Here is a 19685-nt window from a genome sequence, read left to right on the forward strand (position 1 = left end):
CTGAAACTGCTGCTTGCAGCGGAGCTAAAAATAGTGAAAATACTACAGTAGGGGCTGGGGGAGGACAGGGGACAGCAGAGCAGCAGCGTGCTAATGAATTGCTTCTCCTCCTCTCCCCAGGTGCTCCGTGGATAACAGAGTCACCCGGGTGGCCTGGCTGAACCGCAGCAGTATCCTCTATGCCGGCAATGACAAGTGGTGCTTGGACCCTCGGGTGGTGCTCTTGGCCAACACCAAAACCCAGTACAGCATCCAAATCCAAGATGTGGATGTTTATGACGAAGGCCCCTACACCTGCTCCGTGCAGACAGACAATCACCCGAAGACATCGCGTGTCCATCTCATCGTGCAAGGTAACAGGAAGGGATGTGCAGGCAAATCGAAGGTTTCGGGGAGTAATTGGTCTTGATGCTGTGATTTTTGTTCCTCCCTTTTGTCCTGGTTTCTTGCCCCTGTTTTACCAATGATCCCAGTCTCCTTTGTCTTCACCCCTGCTGTCCTGTCGCCTGTTGACTCCTGTTCACCATTTCCCAGGCAGTCTAGCCCATACCTCTCTATCCCTTCGCCCTAACGTAAGACTCCTTTCCTCCTCCCATTACTCCTGCAGCAAGCCTACTGTATGCCAGGTGGTTTAGTACAAACATGGGCTTGGAGAGTCCCAGTGAAGTTGGACAACGTCCAGGCATTTGCGGTAGCATTTACCCAGGTCTCCTAGAGTAGTCATGGGGCTCTGATACAGGAAGTTGTCACTTGAAATAATCAGTTATACCCATGTTGTTGGTTTCCTGTGTTGTATTTCAATGTTTTCTGCTTTGCTGGAGGCAATGCTTGAAGTAAAAAGAGAGAGAGTAGATTTGTGTACTTTGCAGATGGGGGATGGTTGCGTGTTCAAACTGTGTGCCCGCACTTCTGTGCGAAGGAGGAAGGAAGGCATAGGGATGATGGGGCATTTGCCTCGGCCGAGTGTGGGCTGTCTGGCTCACGAGCGTGCGTCGTTGAGGCCGCGTGTCCGTAGGGTGTGTACGTGCACTCTTTGGCGCGTGTGCCCGAGTGCAAGCACACATGGACGCTCCAGAGGGGCTGTGCAAGTGCGGTCGCATGCGACGGTCCRGCAGATGGACGTTCATGCAAGGCAGCTTCCTGTGCTGCAGGACTTGGCGGGGATGTGCACTGGGCAAGAGGGAGCCTGCCTACTGGGACATATGGGGACTGGTACGTTCCTAGTGGAGGCAGCCTGGGGGAGAAATAATGGAAAATTTCTAAWCCCTTACTAGCAACTTCTTTCTTTTTTTTTCCTTCCACCTCCTGTGATTCAGCCAGCAGCCTCTTAGCATGACACACCATCTTGAGTATTGGAATTTCATCTCGGGCTAATTTTCGAATGCTGATGGGTGTATTGATTTGGAAACAAGCTGGGTTAAAAAGGCATTGGTCTTGTACACAGAGTTGGGTTGAGCTAATCCGCTGTCGATATGCCAGGCCTGAGTGTTATTGACAGCCTAATGAATAGAAAGGGGGGGGGGGGGGAACAGAGCCTTCCCCCCCCACGCACCCCATGCTTCTCTTTTCTCTTTCCTCTTAGAGCAATCAAGCAAACTAAACAGAGCCGGACTTTCTCCATCTCCATTAACTGTGGAGCAAAAGTGGATGCATTGCCATCCCAGATCCTTGCTGCTTATCTTGCGATCTGTTATTACCTGCCTGAGTTTCTTAAGCTGAAGTCGATTGCCTGCAAGTTTTGAAGTTGCTATCAGGTGCCGAGGTGATGCAGGACAATTTATAATGGCTCTGGTCTGCTTCCATTGCCAGGCTTCCTGACCCAAATTTCCCATATCACCAGGCATCCAGGCCTGTYGCCCCTGCATCTTGCTGCAGCATTAGGAAGGGTTGTTTGGATACCGGAGTAAAAGGTCATATCTTAATTCCCTGTAGTGGCACAGTTAAGTGTTGGCGGATTCAGCGATGGGCTTAGCACTCAAAYGTGCTGAACATCCTCACGGTTGCCAGTTGGAAATAACGGCTCTGCGGAGCRGGCCCGTAATTTCAGGAGCTAGCGCTTGGCTCGCGCAGCCCTTTCTCGGGTGGAAGGTGGCAGTAGTTGAATGCGCAGCAATGCTCTGCGAAAGGACATGAAAGAGAACATCGTGTCCAATTAAAGAGAGGCCTGCCTTAACGACCCAAATAAAAATTTGGCTGAGGTGCTGGATTAACGCTCCTGCCTTGAAAAATGGGTCCAGTAAATATACAAACCCATGTAATCCTGTCCTAAAAGACAGCCAGCTTCGCGAAATGGTGCTTACCGCTCCCTCTGCGAGGAGCGGGGGCTCCAGGCGCTGGACGTTGCGCGGGTGCGGTGTCTAGCACGCAGCCGAGGGGCAAGGTCCAACCTGCCCTGGCAGCTCCCGTCCGAGCCAGCTCGCTCTCTGGAAGGGAAACGATGGGAGTAGTGGCGAGGGAGGTCAGCGCACCTCCGGTCCAGCGCAAACTTGTCCTATCTGACCTGCTTTGCGCATCCCTGCCCGAGACCTGGCCCGTGCGATCCTCCGAGGGACTGCCGATGCCCTTCGCCCRGGGCGCCTGAGCTCTGCTCCTGCCACCTCCCAGTTCCTCCCTCCCCGCAGCTCAGCCTGTCCTCAAGCGCTGTCCAGGGGCTCGGGTGTCCACTGGGAAAGGGCCATGGACACAGGCAGTGAGGAGACGGCATCTCTGGTGTCTGCCAAGGGCTGCTGAAGGAAGCAGAGCTGTGGAGAGAAACAGCAAAAAAACAGAAGAGGGAAAGAGATGGGAGAAGGAGCTTTCTTTAGGCTAGCAGGGTTGGGGGTGCTCCCTCAAGGCGGTAGGGGAAAATCAGCTAAAAATCACAGGCAGCCCAAGGATGTCCACAATACAGCAAGGGAAGTGGAGCACATTTATTTCTAGATTGATTGTATTGGTGGCTGAGATCCCAAAATAGGTGGGTAGAAGGCACCTCAAGAGCTAATTTAACCTGTCTCCCTGCAATGAGGCAGAGACATYGCTGGCAAACATTTGTGAAAGCTGTTCTTGAAAATCTTTAACAAAGCAGATTCYTCAGTCTCCCCAGACGATCTATTCTACTGCTTCACTACCTTTATAATTAGAAAATGTATTGCTAATATCTAACTTAAACTTTCTCTGTTGCAAATGAAGTGGAGTTTTTCTTATGCTATCCCCAGCGGACRTGGGAAACAATTGATCAACGCCCTCTTTGTAACAACTTTTTCYGTTTTGGAAGGTTGTTATCATGTGCCCCCTCAGCCACCTTCTTTCTGAAACGACACAAACCCAATTTCTCCAACCTTTCCTCCTCGGTCAGGCTTTCAGAGTGCCTTGTCAGTCTTGAAATCCTTCCATAGAAAGGCAGAAGGTGATTGCTGCTGATCCAGGAATAGCAGGTTGGTGCGCCTCCCTTTCCTGCTGCCAGTGAGCCTCTGTGCTAGCAGAGGACGAGGGAGGCCAGGAGCAAGACAACCAACCGATGGCACTTGAATGCATCAAAGTTAAGACCTCCTAATTTGAGAGCTGTTTTCAATGGGATCAGATTTAGAGATGCTGATKTGAAGTTGATGCAAGCCAACAGTGTAGTTGCAAAAGATACAGGGAGGTTTGTTGCACCTGGATCACCCCAGAAAGAAAGCTCCCAGACACTCGCTACCTTTTTATTAGGAGGTCTGAGGTGAACTGTTTGAGGACTGCCCCTGTTATCTGTAGCGTCTGGAAGATATCTCCTGCACATCCCCCTGTTCATCACTGATTTTTTCTTAGGAGAAATTGCCATAGGACCACCCAAGCTCAATGAAGTAGCACTGCCCACATTTTCAGTAGTCCACCTTGCACCTTAGGAGTATGGAAGTGCTCCTGGGTGAAGAAAACTCTGTCCCCAAAATACAAATCCAAAAAGGCCCAGCTTGCAATGGGCATGCTCTGGGCATGCATAGAGATAGAAATCTAAGCTGAAGATGACTTCAGACAGGACCTGTTAACCTTTGAGGAGCAATCCTTTCAGCTCCCATTTCCCCACTCAGGTTTTATTAACAAGCAAGTCCTGCTTCTTTGCCCCTCCTGAATCTCTGTCGTGGTCTCCCCGCTTCTCCCCATTCCCTGCAGGACGTTTAAGCTATTTAAATCTTGTGAGCAGAGCCATTCTCTGGGTTACTAGGTTTGAAAGAGAGAGGGGAGGGAGGAGGAGGCCAGGAGGCCGGGGTCTGGAAAGCTCTATTTGTGTTGATAATAAGCCGTCCCCAATGCGCGCCTGCAAAACACTCCCCCTGCCTTGTAAGATGCATTAAGGAAAGTTGCCCTTATCTCAGTGCTGGAAATGGACTTGGGGAAGGAGGCATGGTGCCTGCCAGACTTTAATCTCACTTAGACACACAAATTTGCATGATAGAAAAGGGTGGAATTTTAGTGCTTAGAAAGAAAAAGAGAAAGGGGCGGGGGGGGAAGCTAACTGGGGGATATTAGTGCTTTGCCATTTCTTTATCGGTTTCCGGGGACCTATCTGGCTTTTGCTGTTGTCACTGGAGCAACTAATCACCCCTCCCCTTTTGTTTGGTGTAAATGAGTTTTCCCACTCCTTCGCAGGCCTCCGTTAATCTGCAAATCCCACTGTTTGGTAGTTAATTACCTGCGCCCCAGCGGTGTGCCGCAGCTACCTCGCCCCGCGCTGGGGCCGCCCGGGGCCCCGCTGCCCGAGGGTGCCCCAGAGAAAGCGGCTGGGGTGCTCGCCACCCCTCTCACTGCCTCCCAGAGCCGCCTGCGTTTCAAGCACCGAACTCTGCCTGTTTAATTTGCCTTTGGTGCCACATGCTGCTGTCTGGGAGCCTCGAGGTGGCTTGCAGGAAAAATTGAGCAAGGGCTGAATGCATCGCTTAGAGCCCRGTGTTCCTGCCCCGGGTCCTCAGCGCCTTCCTGCTGGGACCCGGTTTGCGGTCCCGCCTGCCCGAGCCCCCGCGTGCTGCTGGCAAGGGCAGGATCTCCTCGCCAGGACCTGGCGCGTGGCCACAGCAACGCTGCCGCGAGTGCCGAGGCCGTATGGATGTCCGGAGGGGAGGAAGGAGCCGGCTGGTGGTCCAGCGTTCAGCTGGGTGAACTGGCCGAGCACCAGCCCCGGGCRAGGAGGGGCAGGGGCGCTTCGCCTGTACTGCTCGCCGCGCTCGGGTGGAGCTTTCCCTTGGGCTGGCTGATCGGCTGCAGCCCGGAGACGCGATCGTTCGTGGGAGACCCTCGCTCCTCCGAGTGGCTTCTCACGCACGGCTTTCCGTGCACCATCCGCACTCTCAGGTGCCCTGAATGAAGTCCAGCTTTGCACCGGCGGCTGCTCCCCGGGCAGTTTTTGAGGAGCTCTCCGTGGCTGCCGSTGCAGCTGGGACAGCCGCAGCTGGGCGGGAGAGCCCGTGCGAGGCAGCGGGAGGTGCTCGGGCGCTCGTACGTGCCGAGCCGCGTGCGCTCGGCTTTGCCGGCGTTGCAGCGACGCCCGAAGCCGTCGGGGAGGCTGGGAGCCTGATTGCCACCCGTCCGTCAGAACATCTCTTGCTTGTGCGTCAGGGCTGTTGCTGCGGACGGAGGGTCTCTCGCTGCTGCGCCCGGGCGGAGGAAGGGGGTTCAGCCCGCGGAGGGGCGGCGCGGCCGGAGCTTGGCTCCGTGCGCCCACTCGCTCCGGCCTTCCCCGAGCAGCTTGACCACTTTGCAAATCAATTTAACTTCTGTGAGGCCGAAATAATAATTGTCACCTACTTCACAGGGGGAGGGGGGTTGATGAGGGTTGATTCGTGGATGTCGACAGAGGTCTTTGAAGATGGAACGCGCTACCTGAGAGCTAAACGTTATTATTAGTTAGCAGTTATGTCGTGGGATGGGAAGCGGGGAGGGGAGCGTCCCGGGGAGGTTACGTTGCGCYGGGGCTGCAGCGGGCTGGCTGGCTGAGGAGGTTGTTGTGTGGGTGAACGTGCGAGGGTTGCAGCCAAAACCCGGTGTGAGCCGCGTGGGGAGGTATCCTGTCCCCAAAGCGGAATAACCGGCAGGAGGACGGAGTAAGGAGGAGAAGCAGTGCTCTGTAGGCTGCACGAGCCGTTTCCAGTTCCCTCCTGCTTTTCTTTTCCGTGTGCATCAGGGCTGTGGCTCATTTCTCCCCTTTTCTCCCCTAAAGACCTGCTAAAACCGTAACCCAGTGTGTCGCAGGGGATCCCCCGGGCAGTGGGGGTGACGTGAGCCCTGAGCAGTCCCCTCTGCCCCAGTGCTGCTGTTGTACCTTGGCGAAGGCCGTAGGCGCGCTGGGGTGGGGTGGTGATGTGAGCAGGGGCCGTTTCCCGTGGTTCCCCAATTTCCCGCGGTTCCCCAATTTCCTACAGTTCCCCAATTTTTGCAGCTTTTATTGCTGCGAGATGAGCTCACCGTAACTCCCTTTTCTCCTGCTTTGGGGACGTGCAGAGCCAGGCAGGTTGCCCTCTCATCACCCTTCTTCCACAGAGGGGAACTTCCTTGCTTCCCTTGGAGCCTTTTGGAGCGCACAAGCTCCTGGCGGCTCCGCTCGCCCGTCCTCTCCAAACGCTTCCGCGGGGAGGTCGCCGGCATCACCTGCGGCGGCTCAGCAGCGGCTCAGCTGGTGCCTTCTGCGGAGCGGGTGAGGTTCAGGAGACAGAAGCCTCACTGCGGGCCGGCACGCCCCCGAAGCTCTCAGAACGGGGCCGCGGGAGGGCTGAAGTTGCCTGCAGCTCTGGTGCTGAGCCCCAGCAGGAAGGACGTATTTCACCCCGTGGCAGCGGTTCCTCCTCTGCCGTAAAGGAAGGAGCTTTGGCAGCCTAAGGGGGAGGCACTGCCTAAACCCACGCTTTCGCCGCCCGCGTGGYGGAAATCCCTGTGCCGTAGCGTACGGTTCCTGGAGCAGGGTCGTTTAGCACGGTAAAGCCGGTGGCGCTTTAATGAGGTCACTGCAGCTTAATGTTACTGCAGTAATCTCCTTTGTTTTACTACATTAAAATATTTGTGGTGGAACGCTAAGACCACTGTAACGCGATATAGCCGCCTTAATGTTATTGTTACTATGGTAACACTAATGGTGGCTCAATAACATTATTGCAATTTAATCTTACTACAATAAAATTAAGGGTAGAACAGTGAGACCTCAACAATGTAATGCTACTACAGTAACAGCATTGTTATCGTAATAGCGGGAACGGAGTCAACTCGTTGTAGTATAATATTGCTAGCAGCGCTTTATTGTTACTATAGCGACGCGCCGGCATCTTTGCAAAGTCGCGGCAGGGGAGCGCGGGGATGGTCGCGGCGCTGGGATGAGCCGAACGGGAGGACGGGGCGCCGCGCCGGCAGCGCTGCCGGAGGAGCGCTGGGACGGGAAGGTCGCGCCGCTGTAAAGTCACCTTAGTGCYGCCACCGGGGTGTTTTTATCAGCATCTTTCTTATTTTCCCTCTCTGCCGGCGCTCTTCTGAGTGGGTCTGTTGTTTTACCAGTAGTAGCTCTGCAGGGAAGGATTTAAAGCGCTCCCTCCATCTAGTTCCAGATCCTTCTGCCTGGCGTTTTATAGCATGTGGCTGTTATGGAGCGATAACGTTTTATATTTATATGTCATCTTTCATCATGACGGATCGCGGCACAGGCTACAAATTATTGACAGTCTGCAGGAGCAGGCAGGCAGGCAACCCGGCGCCCGCCGCGCGGGAGAGGAGGGGTGTTTCATCCAAGGGCACTGGAACGATGCTTTGCTCCTCCGGAGAGAGCTCACGCAAGCGAGAGTCCCCTTCCTTCTGAGGTCTTCTCCAGCCCTCCACCTCTGTGGGACCGAGTTTGTGCTAGCTGGTGTGGGGCGGGGGGGGATGTGACTTTGGGGCTCACGCTGGGCGCGGGCTCGTGCACTGCTCCGGGCAGYGAGTCCTTGTGCATCCTGAGCCTCGCGACCTGGCAGCTGCCTGGCTGCACCTCCTCGTCTGGCTGGGTGGATCTGGGGACAGTTCCTCACTTTCCCAGTCAGCAGCACATGTTGTTCCTGGGCTGGAAACGGGTGGGCTTCCTTGCTCAGGGGAATGAGGCACCGGAGGTGGGGTAGGGGGACGAGGTGGGAGGGAAGACCATTGCAAGAGGCACGTGCTCTTGCCAGGCCGTTCACTGCAGGAGGACAGAGCAGTCCCCAGCGCTGGGCRGGCAGAGTGCTCTGCAACTCAGCATCAGGTGTTTGTGTCTTCTGCAGCCCCGGGCTATGAGAGCGTTGGGATCAGGTGTGTCTCAAGCGGTCAGGCTTGCAGGYTGCAACAGGCTTTGGTGTGGAGCGTCTCTTTCTCAGGCTCACTCATTTCACTCAACCTGCTTTCATGAGTATGGATCCCAAATTTGACACGCTCTTTTGAGGCACCAGTGCAGCTTGTATGCAGGCGTAGCGTTGGGATTCTTAGAGCAGCGGGTGACTTGCAATGCTTAGTAAGCACAAGCTGCAAAGGGCTGCTCTGAAGGGGGGCATGCAGGTGAAATCACTGTGTTACACGTTCACGCTCAGGCGGGACAGGCCCCCGAGTCCCCAGACGCTGCGCCGCGGGACGGCGCTGAACTACAGGGCCGCGGGCGGCAGCACGGGGCTGCGGCTTTGGTCCCTGGCACAGGAGCGTGCGCGTAGGAGCAGCCCCCGGAGCACCACCSCCAGCCAGCGGAGGGGACGGCGGAGTTGTCACTTGTGCCGAGTGCAGTTTTCTGCTGCCTCCAGGGGAGGGAGACCGAGCTGCTCGKCTGTCCCCAGCATCCCGGTTGCATCCCTCCGCCGGAGCCGAGCGCTCCGTGCTTGCTTGTCTGTGTCTCCTGGCTGCAGTGGAGACAGCTTTGCTGCCCGGYGTGCTCGTGGGCCGTACACCCCGAGCTCGCGCCGAGGGCCTGCCTTCCGGTGGGATTCCCAGTTTCCTGGGCCATGGAGTGTCGGTGGGTAAGGGACAGGTCGGTGCTTTCCAGCGCACAGCCATAGACTGTGTCCTGCCAACATCTTGGACGCTTTGCTGCCCCGTGTTCCTTCKTGACGAGCCGGGGCTGGGTCCCTCTCTGCGTGGGTTAGCACCACAGTCTTTACTCCTCAGCCTTTCTGCTCCTCCGCTGTATGGGGAGAGCCCCCTCCCCGGGGAGGCCGGGACTTGCTCTCCGCTCAGAGCYCTGGCGCGCTCGAAGCACGTAACGTGCGGTGCATCCCAGCCCTGCTCTGCCAGTGCGTGCGAAACGCAGCCCGGGCGCCTTCCTGCCCGCCCGCCTCGAGCCCTCGCTCAAATCCGGGCCTGCGCTGAAGAGCTGCCGCTCCACTCCCCGCACGCGTCAGCGTTTGATCTCTCTCCATGGGAATTTGGGCTCTGACCGCCACGGTAATGCCTTGTTTGTCCTTTAATAAAAGACCTGCGAGCCCCCTCGGCACCGGAGCTGGAATCGGTGGGACCTGCCGCRGCCTGTGTGCCAGCGCTTCGCGACAATCTGGTACTGTCTCTCTCCTGCCAAACCGGCTCCTCCGGGAGTTGCATGTTTGAAAACATGAGCAGCAGCTCATCTCCCATTCAGTGTTTTTCTCCATCATTTGCTTTATTAAATATTGATTTTCTGTTGCATTATTAAACCTTAAGTCCTGAGCATAATTTCTGAGTTGATACTTTAATCTGGCTCTTCTTCGGGGCCTTTAGAGCTGATTTTCTGGSCAGTCCCCGTGGGGTCAAGTCCAGAATCGGGAGCCTGGGGCAGAGGCTTGGGGAGAGCCGGAGCAGAGGTCTCTGCCCAAGAGGGTTTGCTTGTTGGAGGACAGCCTTGGCTGCGGCACTGGTTGCGTCTCGCTGTTTGCAGATGCGCTGCCCATGCAGTGCTTGTTAGATGTGAAGGTAGGAAGGTCCAGGCACCTGCTCCAGGGAACAGCAGCCTGCAATCCTGMGGAGATCCTGGGTGAAATGAGTTGGGTGAGGTCTCTCTGGGGACAGCACTCAGGCAGGCGTTGCGGTAAGGGATCTTTTTATACCCACCGCCCATCTGATCCCCTCCTGGCTGGCCTGGCTCGCCTTTGTGGATAACCTGTAGTGATACAGAGTGTCTCCTGAACCCTTCTTAGATACAGCACATCTCCACCTGTCCTTTCGAGCAGGTCTTTCACTKCTGGGAAGTCTGCACACCGAGGAAGGGCTGCAGGCTTTGGCTGTGCCGTGCAGCAGGACTCGYGTTGGCAGGCGAGGGCGAGCCAGGGCCCTGGTCCCTGTTGCGCGTCCCAGTCCGTTTGCACCCTGGGGCTTTTCCTGGGCTGCTCTGCCAAAACTGCCGTGCTCGGGAGCAGCGCTGGCTGCCAGGAAGGGAGCCGCAGGTGGTGATGCCTYGGACTAGACAGCTGCCCGGCCGACTAAATGCGCCTCTTAAAACGCAGCTCCCAGGTGCTGCTGTACACRGCAGCATTTTTCTTAACATGCAAATCCGCTGCTAAACCCGAAGATAGAGTTGGCCCAAACTCCAGCGAGAGCCAGAGGGATCYGAGCAGCTGGAAAGCCGCCGGCGCCCGGCTCGCGAAGCTGCCGGGCGGGAGCGGGGCGCGCGGCGAGCGCACCGCGGCCGAGGTGGGTTGCGCTGACCTCGGCGGCCGGGCTCCCCTCGCCTCCCCTTCCCTATCGGCAAGCCGCACGCGGCGAGCCCGTGCCAAGCCCTGGCGCTGCCAGCAGCCAGGTGCCTGAACGTGTTTCCTGAGCCAAGAGAAGTCGGCGGCCAAAAGGGAGGAGGGGAGAGCAGCGCCGTAGCCCTGGCCAGCTCGGGGAGGGAAAGGCGGCGGCGGGGCGCAGAGCTTGCAAACGGCCTTCGGGTGCCTCGTCCAAGCGTGCCRCGCCGGGCAGCGTGGCATCCGCGCCTGGCAGCCGGCACGCCGAGCGGTGATTTAAARCCAGGCTCCCAGCGGTGGGGAAAGAGTCGGAGCGGGGAACAGATGTGAACACGGTGCTGGAGATAAAGGAGAGGCCAAGGGAACAGCTGCCGTTTTCGGCGGCGCTGCCCAGCTCCCGGCGAAGCGCCCGGCCCCGCCGCGGCTCGCGCTGGCCCCGGAGCATGGGAAAAGCTGCGGCGAGTGCGGGCGAGCTCAAGGACAGGCCGCGTGGGGGTCGGTAGGGTGAGGCCAGCGGGGGGGAAACAGGATATTTTCCGCTGTGGTTTTGCTTCGGTTTTGAATTTGGAAGGTTGAGGCTTGGAAAGGGAGAGTTGCAAGGATAGAGGCAAGTGCACAGAAACACTGAGATACTGAGATTTCTTTCCCCCCASCCTTTTATTTTTCTTTTCTGCCGGTGCAATTGCAGATGAGTATTTAGAAAAGGAGAAAGGGAGGAAGAAAATGGGAAGCAGAGAGCAAAATGCAAAGACATGCAGAAGTGGCATACAAATTCTGTTTTTGAAACCCCAAATATTTCTAGTTTGTTTTTTTCTGGTGTGGTTGGTTGCTCATCTGAGAAACTGGAAGGATGAGGACAGAAATAACTCCCCTTATCCCTCCCCCCCACCTCAAAAATGGCGTGGTGTTTCTCACGAGCAGCAGTGTGGGGGTGAATCCCTGGAGCAGCTCCAAAGCACGGCGAGGCCGGGGATGGGAGCTCAGGGAAGCCTGGCTCTTCTAGGGGGGTCCAGCCGCCTGKTTTTTTACTTCTGGGTTCCTGGTCCCATGTCGCTCCCAAGCCCTCGCAGCAAAGTGGCTCTCTGATTTGCACCAGGGGCTATGCTTGCCCTGACAGGCCTCCAGATTGGGGTCAACAGAGATGTCTTCTGCATGGTTGGCCCTGTTTGTAATCTCTCTGCCTTGCAGCAAGCCTGAGAGCTTCAGCCTTTGATCCTCCTCCTCTTTTGCAAACACTTCTCTTCGCTTGTGGAATTAATGCCTTTTTTGTAGTGTTTTCCTTCCCTATCTTTTCTTTTTGGCCAAGTCTGTCTGAAATATTTTTTTTTTTTTTTGCTCCTTCAGCAGCAGGGCTATATAATTGATGGCCTCGCCAAGCTTTCTGAGCTGCACATTAAACCCTTCCTGCCTTGGCTCCAACTGGAGTTCATTACTTTCTGAAAAGCCTCGTGTCTGTTTGTGCTCAGATTATTGTTGTTGTGGCGAGGGGAGGATATTGTCAGCGGAGAGGGAGGAGGAGGAGCTGCATTCGGCCAGGACTGCTTTGTAATCAAATCTTACTCTCTTTCTCTTTAGCAATTTTTCTACTGTAAAAAGGCTCTTTTTGGGAAGTGGGAATGCTGGCGCCCTCCTGCRCGAAGGAGCGCAAAGCTCGGGCCCCCTCGTTGCGGGCGCCGAGAGGAAGCCTTGCTCCGGGGAGCAGCAGCAGAAGCGCCGCTTTGCAAAACAGCTCGCGAGAGCGATGCTGGGCCCTGCGCSGCCGTCAGCCGGGGGCCTCTCCGGGTCCCCGCGTGCGTGGGTGCGTGCTGGGCGCCCAGGGTTTGGACCCCCGGGAAGGGAGTCCGCCTCTCCCTAGCTTTGTTTTGGGCTGTGCTCCCTCAGCGCTAAGGACGAAGGTTGTGCTTTGCGGAGTCCCGCGACGCAGCGCGCTTTCCRAAACGCTCCCGGGGCGGGACGTCGCCGTCGAGGGGGGATGTTTTTGCATTATGCAAATTTGTATTTGCATCTTTCCTGCTGAGATAAAGATGAAGTTTTTCTTTGTTTTGCCCTACTCTGACGCTTCTTCTGGCTCCCCTTTTGCCTCTCCGTGGCTTTTCAGCACTTGAAACACAGCAAGGCTGAGGTGATTACAAGGATTGGAAACGCAGTGACACTTCYCTGCCAACAAGTAATTGATTTATTAAAGACATTACAATGCATTCATGGTTCAGCCTAAGAGTTCCCTTTGAACTTGCTCTGGAATCCGAAGGGATTCGGCCTGTTTGCGAGTACCGCGGGCGGGATAAATCCGTGCCCCCGGCGCGCGCTCCCCCACCGCCTCCCCCACGCACCGCCGCTGCGCGGCTGCAATTTCATTTCCCTTTCACGGGCGCAAGTAAATATCACAGCTCGACAACTCCAGTCCAGTGACCGGTGTGATCCAATTTAATAGCATTTAAGAATTCAAAGTGATTGTTAGCCAAATGGAAATGTAAGATTTCATACCCAGCCTGCCTTGAGGAGGAAAGGAAGAACGAGGGAGGGCGAGGGGGGATGTAGACAAATGGACTAGATAAAAAATAATGGAAAGTAACTTAATTAAAGAGGGCCAAGCCAAGTTAAAAACAAGTAATGATTTTGAATCAGAGAATYGCAGGTTTTAGAAATGAAAGGGAAAGAGGAAGAGAAGGAAAAGAAACACTCTGCCTAAACAGTCTCCCAGATGATTAAAAAGGAGGAGGGGGAATAAGCAGGAAGGGGTAAAAATGTTTCTTCCACGGCAAGCATGAGCACATGGGGAATAGCTAGTGCTGTTGGTAAGAGTGGGCATTAGAAAGACAAATAGGAAAATTAAGGGATGCACTAAGGGAGAACAACTCCCTGAGGCTCTTTTAGCTTTCTCAAAGGCGCGAGGGAGGCCAAGAAGAAAGCTCAAGGGTTTCATTTAGGAGAAGCAGGAAACGAAGGAGCAATCCTTATGGAAAATGYGAAGAACCCCTGTGTACTATGAGCGTGCTGATAGCCTGCCTTTCGGTAACATCGCTCCCGTGTTTTCATCTGCTGTTCGCTCTGCCAGAATTTGCACGTTTGGGTTGAAATTTTGTAACGAGATTTTAATGCCCGCTCTGTGTATGCGGATGCCCTGCTGCAGATATGTTTGCTAGCTGATGGCTAAGTGTTAGCGCGGCACCCTTGTCTCGAGCGGCCTCGGAGGAAGAGCTGTCCCCGCGGTGGGGGAGGCTGGAGGAGGGATGGGGCAGCGCGTCCGGGAGACGTTGCCTCCGGTCTGTTCGCTGGAGGGCACGTAGCGACGGTGGTGAGTGCTGCCAAAGGAGAAGGTGTGTTGTGCGGCCGAGGCGATGGGGTTTTCTGTCCCGTGTGGCTGATCAGGTAGTCCTCGTTCCCCAGGAGGTGCCCGGCCCGCGAGCCTCGCAGCCTGGTCCGTGCAAGCGCCAAACCCTCGYGACTCAAGTCAGCGCAGGCTGGGCTTTTCAGGAGCTTGGCTAAGAGTTGGGAGTCCTCAACCCTAGCTGAGGAAGGCACAGGCTGAGGAGGCTTTGGGAAGTTCAGCCTGCCTCGGCAGAAGTGATGGATGGGTTAGCGAGTYGCTTGCTAAGAGACATGTTCCCAGGGGGGCAGGAAGAGCAGCAGCATCTGGAGGCATAAATCACCTCACCTGCGGTTCATTTTGAACTGCTAGGTCTTACCGGCCTCCTGGTTTATAAGCAGGTGACGAAAGSGTTTGGACATGAGTAGCGATGTTGGGCCAGGGACCTACTAATCAGACAATAACAGGGCCATGCTCTGTGCCTGATCCATTTATTTTTCACCAGAGTCAAAGGAGATGAAGGGAAGAAACCCAATGAGCTAGAGTCTGAGAGGGCACGTGGAATCGGTGGAGCTCAGTTTGCAAGGGACTGGGAAAGTGCAGATGGACAGATGGGAGGCAGGCAGAGCAACAGGCGCGGGCCGAGGCTGCTGCTCGGTCCTGACGGCCGAGGTGCCGGGGGAGCAGTCGCGCCTCCTGTCCAGCCACGAGCACGGCCGTCCTCAAATGGTCTGCAAAGCTGAGCAGGAGTAGAAAACTGTCATTACGTGGTAGGYGCAAGGTAATCTCAGAGTGTGACCATTTTAAATGGCAATGAGGAGTGCAAGGATCTCAGCTGAGTCCTTATTTGGGGATGCCAAGGTGCGAGGAGGAGGAAAGTCCTATCTTGGTCAGAGGTGTATTTTGCAGACCTCAAATGGGGATGAGGTGAAAACATAGCCAGATGAAAAGAGGCCAGTAAACCTCAGCTACTGGCATTAATTCCTAGCAAAACACAGGTTTTGTTAAGCTTATCAGAAGTTGTCTGTCTTCYGGTGAACCTGCCTGAGAAATGAGCTCTGCAGCCATTGCTCAGCAATACTGCTGTCCAGCACGCTGGGAAAACGGCAGCAAGCTGAGCAGGTAGCAGCAAGGGAGAGGGGACGGAAAGGGACTGGTCGAGGACAAGTGTTAAGGGAAAYGGCTCCCATTCCCTCAGGGCAAGCCTGTGCTGTAAATTTTGTTGTATAGTTTTGTTGTATAATATTTGCTGTAAATAAGACATCAGCACTTCACTTGGGTGAGATGCAGCTATACAGGCAGCTGGGAAGCATCTGATATCAGGTATTTGCAGGCCTCCCCGATAAGAGCCGCGGCGCAGGGGGGAATCTGTGCGTGCGACGGACTCCAGCCGAGAGAGACGATGGTACCAAAGTTGCTGGCTGCACACAAAGTGATTCCTCTACCTTTCTTCTTGCCTGATAGACTCCCAGCTTTAATGGAAATCACACGAGGGTGCATTCCCTCTGTAGGACCGAAGACGGCGCAGAAAACTGTCCTATTTTCAGAGCGTGGCCCCTCGCCCCACATCGCTTCTACGGTTTCTCGGGGTGAGGGGGCCRGGCAGGTGGGCTAAGGCTGCAGAAGTTCAGCCCAGAGTACAGGGAGGCCAGTTCTTTGCTCTCAACTGAGAATTCAAAACCTGCGTTTGCATTTTAGGGCAAATGAGGGATTTAATGACACGCTGCTGCTCCAGTCTGCCATCCCGCCGAGGGCGCGCGGGGAAGGTGGATGCTCTCGTAGCAGGAGAAGGGCGTAGCRTGAATTACTGTGAGTCCCTCTGGCACCCCGCAAAGTGCTTTAGTCTTGCTGYGCTTAGACCTGTCAGGGATTGGTTTTGCCCTAACCCTCCCCTAAAATGCAAAAGGGACGCAGACAGAGGAGCTAGATAGACAGCTAGACCCAAAAGATATAGACAGCAACGGGAATTTAATCAAATCTTTGGACTTGTGCTTGGTTCCACATTAAAGTCAATGTTCTTTGAGGTAAAACCATCAGTGGGCTGGAGTCCATTCCGGTGTTTCTGGAAACCCAGCTCATCCTCCTGCAGTCCTGGCATGAGCTCCCATGCTTTCCCTGGGCATGTTCTGTGCAGCTCCTAGAATTAGATTAGTGTCACTGTGGAAAGTGTAATCATAAACACTTATTTTGTGCTTGAGTCGGGTAAGAGGCAACACAAGAGAGAGCGAAGATAAGAACAAATATGCAAGAGCATAGTGTGTTTTTAATGGAAGGGAGATTTATTTTTCTCTGTGTGTTTTTAAGCCTCTAGATGGATCATAAAAAAAAAAAAAAAAAAAAAAAGAGCACACATATGCACACAACCTCTCTGCCTGAAATGGCCAAAATGTAATTTAAAGAGCATCATTTTAACTAATACTTCACTTCAGAGACACCTGCCCTATATTCACTGGAGATGCTGGTTGCATTAGAGTGTCTGAATTATCTTTGGAAAGGATGCTTTGTTCGTGTGGGTCGAGYGATGTGGCGTGGTGCCGGGCCAGGGTGCTTGGCCCGTGGGGGCTCGTAATTCCCGGAGGACAGAGGACCGCGGCAGAGTGTGGAGAGCCACTGCTCTCCCGGAGTGGGGCTGCGGTGGGTGGGATGTCAAGCAGCTGGTCATGAGATGCGACCACAGGACTCGTGCTGCGCATGTGTGGGGCAGGGTCCCTTGCCCTCTCTGGCTGTTTTGAGCCGAGTTTTTGTGCGCTTCTTGCCACAGCGGTGCCTGYGGATGGACTAGTTGACTTACATGGGGCTATGGGTGCAATGGCTGCTGTAACAGCTTCATCTGTGCATTGGGTGTTGAGCTTGGTACCCCTTCAGGCCATTGGCCGTAGGACTAGCGGGACTAAGTGCAATGAGCCTCTCAAGTAATCCCCTGAGAGAGGAGGGCTCCATGGAGATTGCTAGTAGAGCRTGAGGAAGGGGAATATCATACCAACTTGCTGCTCATTGATACATGGGACTCCAAATTGATTGAGAAGTGTTATTTACAGGCGCATCTACTCAGGATGCGTGCCCTAAACTAGATGTGTGCATCTCAGCRTTCATGAGTCATAACTAGACACAGCATGTGTCTAGTGTTTTGCCCAGGACTATCTGTTGGGGAGGTGGTCTGTGGCAGAGCAGGAGACAACCTAGCATAGAAAGCATCAGGCCATCCATCTCCGCAGTTCATTGACAATGGCAAACCAAAAAAAAATAAGTTCCTCCAGTGGAAATCATGATCTCCTCCCTTGGTGTGGCCCGGTAGAGGAGAAGGTCAGATGTCCTTCTGCATGCATCATGAGATGCCGCTGCAGGAGCTGGTACCAGAAAGCCCTGAGATCCCAGTCAACTCACTTCTGTTGGGAGAGAGAGGAAAAGGGAGTTCAGGGAGTAGTGGAAGGAAAGATGAGAAGAGGAGAGTTATTGTCAAATCCCTAGCTTGCCCTTTCTGATCTGAAGTTCACTTGTAATATTTTTCTTGACTCCGGTTGCTAATGCGTTTTGTTCTCCAGAGTGTGTGTGGCCTGACTTCCTGCGCAGCCTTTAATTAGTTTCTGGATGATGACACCTCCGCTGAGAATCGTCTAGTCGTGTCCCTCCAATCTCAGGGGGCGATAAAGGAATCTAATAAAGACGTTCAGCGTTTCTAGGTGATGGGTTTGACAAGCTTTGTATTAACAAGTAGTTGTGTTCAAACTTTTGCATGTGCGCTCAACACTTTTCAACTCGTCCCCATGCCATGACTTTTTCCCGGGGGGATTAACAGAGCCTCCAGCAGCGCTGAGGCCTGGCTGGATGAGAGGGGCCCAGCTGGGGGGAAGCGTCCCCTGTGATCCCGGAGGGGGGCCAGATGCCGTCRTTAGCGGTTTGACTGTCAGCGTGGTTACCTTGGAGGGAGCTGAGAAAGGCTCCTTAATGCTTTCGTGCTAGGATGAGAGGTGTCAGCATAGCTGGGAAGATGATGCAAGTGCCTTAAGCTTTCTAGATCCTTGAATTTTCTGCCTCTTACGAGGCCTTGCACAGGGAATCCTGAATGACTCGCGAGCGAAACCCGAAAACTAGGTCCTTGATTCCTGCAGCGTACGTGGGACTGAAAATGAGATCCGTGGTGACAGGGAGCTGATCTGTGGAATAGTCTTTTTTTGGCTGTGTTTCTTCTAGTTAATAATACAAAAACTCTACTCTTATACCGTTCTGTCTCTTTCCTTTTTTGTTCAAAAGAAGAGTGTGAAGTACTTTATGAAGGAGATCAGCATCGTTTGGCTCATTTTAGGGAAGGAAACAAAGGCCGGAGCAGTGCCATGACTTCCTGCGGGCTTCGTAGTCTGCAAGCAGAATTCAGGGCTCCCAAACCRTAATGACAGATCCTGTCCCCTCTGTAAAGCTATCAATTAATACACACATCAAGCAAACTTTCCCTGTCTTCCCCAAAGATGTGGGGCTTGGTTTCGGTTGTTTTTTCCTGCTGTGGGGGAAACAGAGGGAAAAGAGCGTGGATCTCTTCACAGCCTTTAAACCAGGGGGGCAAATGCTAACCAAGCACCTAACTGTTCCCGTTAATATGATGGGAATCTGGGTCCAGATTTGGTGACAGGGGCCCATTGGAAAGAGAGAAGAGGATCCACGTGCTTTAGATGGGACTCCGCGTTCATGCCATGTTTGTTCTGGCATATCCTCTGTTGACTACGGTAGGAGTATCACTGATTTGTGCTGTTATAAGCGGAATCAGATTGGGATCCCTTTTGCACTTAGCTATAAAGTTTGTCTGCAGAAACCCTGCTGCTTATGCAGTGAGTTATATCAGCGCTCACAAATATTTTACTAATGAATGGCTGGAAGCATCTTTTTGCCTCCTCCTCCTGTGAATTATTACAATGCGCTGCCATATAGCCTGCCAGAGAGACACRCGTTAAAAATCTGGTGTCCTCCAAGCTCAGGAGAGCTTTGCTGCAGCAGGAAGTGTTACCTGCTTTAGAAATCACCTAGATGTATCTTGGCGCCGTATGACACATCTCGTTATGCTGTATTTTAAAAAGAGCAATTGCCATTGGTTAGTTTTTAATTGCTTATTAAGGTCATTACGTTCGTTTCCGGGCTTCTTTCTCCATCCCCTTGGCCRTCTTGAGGCTTGTGCCCTAGGCGATGCCGAGCAGAGCTCGGCACACGTGCGGAGAAGGGGTAATTGGCTAAAGCCAGGGCGGGAGCGGCCCCAGGGGGCCGGAGCTGAATCCCGAGGCGTGGGATCCCGTGTAAGACCTTGTAAGCTGTTTGGAGACACCTGAGCAGTAGCGCTGCGCGCGTTCTCCCTTCCTCGCGGCCACGTAACCCCGTGGATTTCCTTCGAACGGCTCCCGAGCTGTGTTGATACGCTGGAAGGATGAAGCCCTTGCTGCTTTTTTCTTAATTATGGTTGTGTTAGAGTAGCATAAGCTGAATTAGAAGCCCGTTATAATACAACCATAACTGAAGGAGCAGGTCTCTCAGTTTGGTCCGTGCTTAAAAAAACAACAAAATCGAGCACAGAAGCGAGAGAAGGCGCGSTGGAGGTGGCGGCACGGCGGCCGCAAGCGCGCAGGGTCCGTACTCTCCCTGAGCTCGTCTGACGGCGGCGATGAGGCAGATTGGCGCGGGTGCGACCCGGGGGACCCGAGGCGGGGCCGTTCGTGCGTGCCCCCCGCCCTGCGGCCCGTCCTGGCTGCCCTTGGCGAAGCCTCCCTCCGCGGCGGGCC

The 19685-nt window shown here is 54.5% G+C and overlaps 1 protein-coding gene across 1 annotated transcript in view; it reads left to right on the forward strand.

Moving 5' to 3' along the window:
- NTM (neurotrimin) overlaps positions 1-19685 on the forward strand; it is a 148426-nt gene that overhangs the window by 92929 nt on the left and 35812 nt on the right. The window contains exon 3 of the mRNA XM_085316724.1: positions 121-353. Coding sequence (XP_085172850.1) covers positions 121-353 — 233 coding nt within the window. The remainder of the gene's footprint in view (positions 1-120; positions 354-19685) is intronic.

The sequence above is a fragment of the Rhea americana genome, unplaced genomic scaffold (assembly GCF_003343005.1).
Source record: "Rhea americana isolate MKP2758 unplaced genomic scaffold, rheAme1 scaffold_48, whole genome shotgun sequence".
Taxonomy (NCBI): domain Eukaryota; kingdom Metazoa; phylum Chordata; class Aves; order Rheiformes; family Rheidae; genus Rhea; species Rhea americana.